The sequence below is a fragment of the Brassica oleracea genome, chromosome C3, assembly GCF_000695525.1.
Source record: "Brassica oleracea var. oleracea cultivar TO1000 chromosome C3, BOL, whole genome shotgun sequence".
Lineage (NCBI taxonomy): Eukaryota > Viridiplantae > Streptophyta > Magnoliopsida > Brassicales > Brassicaceae > Brassica > Brassica oleracea.
The window spans coordinates 60,961,861-60,967,938 of NC_027750.1; the positions used below are offsets into that span (position 1 = coordinate 60,961,861).

A 6,078-nucleotide genomic window follows, 5' to 3' on the forward strand; every position below is an offset into this window, starting at 1 on the left:
AGAATCGCTATGCCTTACGATCTACGATATCACAACAACTGAAATGTATTCACATTGTGTACCGAGTAGAGAGAAGCCATCCACAAAATCGTTTAAAAGATACATCTCAGAAATGCCAAAAACATTGTTTGTTCTCTTGGGAAGATATTTCAAAAAAGTTCCACAAAAGGAGCTTTGAGCCACCACACCTTTTATTTTGTTTGATACAAAATGTCATATTAATGGAGGAAGAAAAATCTAAGTAGTTGCTGACTTGTTTACTTCTCAAACTCTCAAAGCATCTCTAAAGAGCATACTACAAGCTCCTTTCTTTCTCGGCAAGTTCTAACAAGACGAAGAAGAAAAAAAATGATGAGGGGAAACAACTTTGTTCTCATCTTACTCTTCTTCTTCCGGATGCAAGTCAGAGAAGCACAGAATACCGATGTCAAAGTGGGAATCGTGACCGATGTCGGAAGGGAAAACTCCGACATAACTTTGCTTTGTATCAGCATGTCTCTCTCTGATTTCTACTCTTCTCACCCAGAAACCAGGACAAGGCTTATAACCACCATTGTTGACTCCAAAAACGATGTTGTTCTCTCAGCAGCAGCGGGTATGCAGATTCTCATCTCTGTACTATATACATTGTGTGTACTGAGCTATATATATATATATGTGTGTGTGTGTCATTAATAATTGTTTCGTATGCACACTTTTTGTCTACATTTATGATATTTCTCTTCCAAGGATTTTATGTTTACATAACAGAACATTCATTGGCATTGACCTTGTCACAGCTCTTGATCTGATAACGAACAAGGAAGTGAAAGCGATTCTAGGGCCATGGACTTGGATGCAGGCTCAATTCATGATTGAGATGGGACAAAAGTCTCAGGTGCCAACTGTTTCATACTCTGCAACAAGTCCCTTCCTAGCTTCCATCCGTAGTCAATACTTTTTTGGTGCTACGTATGATGATTCATCTCAAGTGCACGCCATTAAAGCAATCATCGAACTTTTTATGTGGAGAGAGGTAGCACCTGCGTATGTTGACAACACCTTCGGGGAAGGTATATTGCCTAGTCTTACCAATGCGTTACAAGAGATTAACGTTCGTATACCTTATAGGACCGTGATTTATCCCAATGCCACGGATGATGAAATCTCCGTGGAACTTCTCAGGATGATGAATCTACCCACTAGAGTATTTGTTGTTCACATTGCTAAATTGCTTGGCTCAAGATTTTTTGCCAAAGCTAAGGAAATTGGTATGATGAAACAAGGATATGTCTGGATCCTCACCAACTCCATTGCCGATGATCTGAGTATCATGAATGAGACGGAAATTGAAACAATGGAAGGGGTCTTGGGTGTAAAGACTTACTTTCCGAGATCCGAAGAGCTTGAGACATTTAAATCTCGATGGAAGAAGAGATTCCCAAACTCTGACCTGAGCGTGTATGGATTATGTGCTTATGATGCCACTACTGCACTAGCACTGGCCATCGAAGAAGCTGGGACATCAAATTTGACTTTTGTCAAGACAGATGCCATGAGGGATATGTCTGAACTTCAAGGTCTAGGTGTATCTCAATATGGTCCAAAACTTGTTCAGGCACTCTCTAGAGTTCGGTTTAAAGCTCTTGCTGGCGATTTCCAGTTTATTAATGGACAACTGCACCCGTCAGTATTTGAGATTGTTAATGTGGATGGGCGTGGAGGAAGGACCATAGGATTCTGGAAGAAAGAACATGGACTCTTGAAAAACTTGGAGCAAAAACCAGCTACCACGACCACTTCCTCTACTTGGCAAGATCGACTCAGACCAATTATTTGGCCTGGAGACACTATGTCCGTACCCAAAGGATGGGAGATACCGACAAATGGAAAAAGGCTGCGGATTGGAGTCCCAACTAATAACGGCTTCAAACAATTTGTGAAGGCTACAAGAGATCCCATCACCAATTCAACAATCTTTAGTGGATTTTGCATCGACTACTTTGAGGCAGTAATTCAAGCAATGTCCTATGATGTTTCCTATGACTTTATTCCTTTCGAAGATGTCAACTACGACACCGCAATCTACCAAGTGTATCTCGGGGTGAAGTATACCGACCATGTCTTTCTTTTTATGCCTAACATGCACTAAACTGGATTGTCTTAATTAACAACGTCCTTGTTCTATATGTTTGCAGCTTGAATATGATGCTATGGTGGCAGATACAACAATGTCGGCAAATAGGTCAATGTATGTTGACTTCTCATTACCATACACACCATCTGGTATAGGTGTGGTCGTCCCTGTTGAAGAGAGTGTTAAAAGAAGCAGTATCATCTTTTTGACGCCTCTGACATTGGAACTTTGGGTAATCAGCCTTTTGTCCTTTTTCATTATTGGCCTTGTCGTATGGGTTCTTGAACACAGAGTAAACCCTGACTTTGATGGGTCTGTCAAGTATCAGATCAGTACTATATTCTGGTTTTCTTTCTCCATTATAGCATTCGCACCAAGTATGTCACTTTCTTCACATTTTCTTTTTTTCGAATACTTTAGTGCTGCACCTAGCTATTTCCAGTATTGCTTACATGAATGACATGACAATCCATCTACAGGAGAAAGAGTGCTTAGCTTCTGGGCAAGGCTCGTTGTCATCATTTGGTACTTCTTAGTACTTGTGTTGACTCAAAGTTACACTGCTAGTTTGTCGTCGCTTCTTACATCACAACAACTTGATTCAACAATAACCAGCATGAATAGCTTGCTGGCAAAAGGAGAACCTGTAGGATATCAACTGAGTTCCTTCCTTTTGGGAAGATGTTGGGTCCCTCCTAGATGGAGAGAACCAAGTGGGCATGAGACATAATAATAATTCTCATGACCCTTTGCACTGTAGACTCACAATAATAGAGTTTAGAGAGAGAGACAAAAGAGAAAAAGAAGAGAGAAGGAGGAGAAAACTCGTCAGGCTATTTCAAGACTGGTTTTGGAGGATCAAACGGAACTTGATCGGGCTGATATTTTGTGGGAAGCTTCTTCAGTCAGTGGGTTAGAGATTCACCGAAGGGATTTGGATTTCAACGGTTGGATCTTCTGTTGTCTGGGTTTTCTTGAAGCTGGTCGCCATAGTTCTTCAGCAGAGCAGTCTTGGGTGTTTGGTAAATCCAACGGTGAGATCTTCTCTTCTTGAGCTGAAATTTGGCAGAGATATTGTCGACTTGTTTATCTTGGATTTGTACGGTTGGATTAGTTTCTGGAAGCCGGAATCTTTGTGAGCTGAGGTCGTTTGGTTGCTGCCGGTTTTGAAGCTTTGTGTTGCTCTCTTGTTGTTGTTGTTTGTGTTGGAGATAGCTATTTGTAGCTAGACTCTCTGTTCTGTTCAGGCTGTTGAACAGGGAGGACGTGGTTGTACTCATACCATTTATATAGTGGATTTTTGAGTGGACTACGGTCCCGTGGTTTTTCCTTCTCACATCGAGGAGGTTTTCCACGTAAAAAGTGTGTGTCTCATTTAGTTATCGCAACTTTGATATCTTGCCATCGTCGAAGTATTTTCCTCACAGGTTCGCACAAGGTCAGGGGAACACGACCGTGACATTCCGCTGCGCCGTGTGTCTTTCCCCAACAGAAGACTCCAGGAATCAGGTTTCTCAGATGCTAATCTTGTAACCTATGGGTCTGCCGAAAACTGTGACGACCTACTGAGCAAAGGACCCCAAAAAGGTGGTATTTCTGCAGCTTTCATGGAAGTGCCGTACGTGAAACTCTTTCTCGGACAATACTGTAACAAGTATAAAATGGTTGAAACGCCATTCAAGTTTAATGGATTAGGCTTCGTAAGTCCATAACTTTTGCATTGAACTCTCTGTTGCACCTAAACACTAAGACCATAGGTTTATCTTGCAGGTCTTTCCCATTGGATCCCCTCTAGTCGCTGATGTCTCAAGGGCCATTCTACAAGTGCAAGAGTCCAACAAGGTAACCCAGCTCAAGAACGCATGGTTCAAGAAAATAGATGAAAGTTGCCCAGATCCATTCACCAACCCCGACCCACATTCATCTGTATCCTTCCGCCAACTTGGCATCGATAGTTTATGGGTTCTGTTTCTTGCTGCCGCCATAGTTTGTGCTATAGCACTGGGGAATTTTGTGTTTCGTTTCTTGAAGGAGAACCCAAATCAAAGAAACCTGCGAGAATTGTGGGAAAGGTTCCTTCAGCCAGATCGAAATTCATACATAAACGAAGTCACAAAATGTCAATGCTGTTTAGGCCAACGCATGCCGGAGAAGAAAATGACCAAAATAAGTTTTATTAAAGAGTAAAAATACAGTAAAAATGTATTTTTACTACAAAAATGAGTTATTTTGGTCATTTTCTTTCTTGTGAGCTATTTTTGTGACAAAAACTTAAAAAGAACTATTCGAGAGAATTGCCCTACAAAATACTCTATTAAAAGCAATAAACTTGCAAGTACTATAGGTTGTCTATTACTCAATAGGTTTTTGATTTGTATTATGGTTAATAACTTTGCAACAACCAAATCTTTTGTGCAGCGGCTTCCACTACGTTTCACGCGGGTGAATGGCATCAACAAAGCAGGGAAGAAGATAACTCTGATGGGTCAAGACGGAGTAAACTGGATGGTGCTTCTTACGAATGAAAACGAACGTGGAAGAATGAGACTAGGAAGAGGCTGGAAAGGATTTTGTGAAGCTCATGGTGTAAAGATAGGAGATTCCTTTGTTTTGGAACTCATGCGAGAGAAAGATTCAAGTCATGTGCTTAAGTTCTGCACCAAATTAAATTGTGTGTGAAGCTGTTGTTCTAAAACATGTAAGCTTAGTTCACTTTTGTACACTCTTTTATGTCTGCTTTATCTGAATCTGCTTTGGTTCCCTCTTTTGTACCACTTGTAAACTTAATTGGATAAGACAATGAGGCTGGTGAATGAAAGTTATGTCAAGTTCCAAGCCTCTAAGAGCATGATTATTGGGGGGTTCTTAGAGTGGGGCTCTTAGCGGAATAGAAGAACCTGTCTCTTAACTTTTAACTAAAAAAGTTAAGAACCGGCTCTGAAAACTCTTATTTTTTTAAAAATAAGAACCCTTTATGTAATCTTAAAAAAATAAGAACCCCACGTTAATTGTTTCCTTGTAAAAGACACGTAAACTTCTTTGTCGTAAAGAATAAATAATTTCCTCGTAAAAAACACGTAAATAATTCCTCGTAAAGTACACGTAATTTTATCTTCGTAAAGTACATGTAAACTATTTTCTCGTAAAGAAGACGCTCAGTTTCGTCGTCGTTTTCTCGGTAATAATTTTCAGTTTCCTCGTTAATTAGATATAAATTAGCTACGAATTTGCTTCGATTCTTTATTTTTTACAAAAACAAAAATATAATCAAATATATTTTTTAATTTATTTCAGAATTTATTTCAGAATTCTTAAAAATGTAAATAATATAAATAAATACGAAAATATTTATAAATATTTAAGTTTCAAATTTTTAATACAAAATAAAAAAAAAAGAAAAAAAAACTAAGGGTTGTTGGAAGGATGGAGCTCGTCGAAGAACTCTTGACTCCTCTATACATCTTCTTCATTGTGGGATAGCTGTGGAATGGGATTTTGTGTCCGCATCTGTGCCACCATGGCCTCCACCAGAACGTCTAGAATGTCCTCGAATGAATTCATACGAGCTGTAAATGCAGACCACATCGAATTCAACTCGGAACGCAACTCAGTGACTTCATCAGCCCGTCTATGACCATAAGACGATGTCGCTCTTGGAACATCGTTGATGGAACCAATCCCCAACGTACGTCCTTTTTTCTTAGGGACAACCTTAAAAAAAATAATGTTAGTAATTAAAAATTAGATTATATGAATAATAATAATTAAAGATTTAAAAAAATTTACCTCCTCGTAAATCTGATCCACTTCAAGTGTGGATAATGTGACCGGTATTCCATCGGGAGACTGCTGGATCCGCTGGGTTTGGCGGTCTTCAATTCGAGTAACCACCTCTTTGTAGATTTTCTCGGACCTAGGATCAACAAATTGCCCAGCCTTGTTCTTGCGGGTCTTCTCGTAAA

General features: G+C 39.7%; 1 protein-coding gene across 1 annotated transcript; it reads left to right on the forward strand.

The window, feature by feature from the left end:
- The first annotated feature begins 318 nt into the window (after positions 1-318).
- Positions 319-4,915, forward strand: LOC106334506 (glutamate receptor 2.1-like). Its single transcript, XM_013772794.1, has 7 exons — positions 319-595; positions 780-2,083; positions 2,178-2,493; positions 2,596-2,797; positions 3,612-3,816; positions 3,887-3,958; positions 4,535-4,915. Exons 1-7 carry the CDS (start codon positions 349-351, stop codon positions 4,793-4,795), a joined length of 2,607 nt encoding a protein of 868 aa, XP_013628248.1. The 5' UTR covers positions 319-348; the 3' UTR covers positions 4,796-4,915.
- The last annotated feature ends 1,163 nt before the right edge of the window (positions 4,916-6,078 follow it).

Bases quoted from the DNA above. Each gene is read 5' to 3' on its own strand.
- LOC106334506 (XM_013772794.1), top strand. From the start codon at position 349: ATGATGAGGGGAAACAACTTTGTTCTCATCTTACTCTTCTTCTTCCGG. The intron at 596-779 runs GTATGCAGATTC...ACCTTGTCACAG, and splicing joins TGTTCTCTCAGCAGCAGCGG to CTCTTGATCTGATAACGAAC. The intron at 2,798-3,611 runs ATGTTGGGTCCC...CCCCAACAGAAG, and splicing joins AGTTCCTTCCTTTTGGGAAG to ACTCCAGGAATCAGGTTTCT.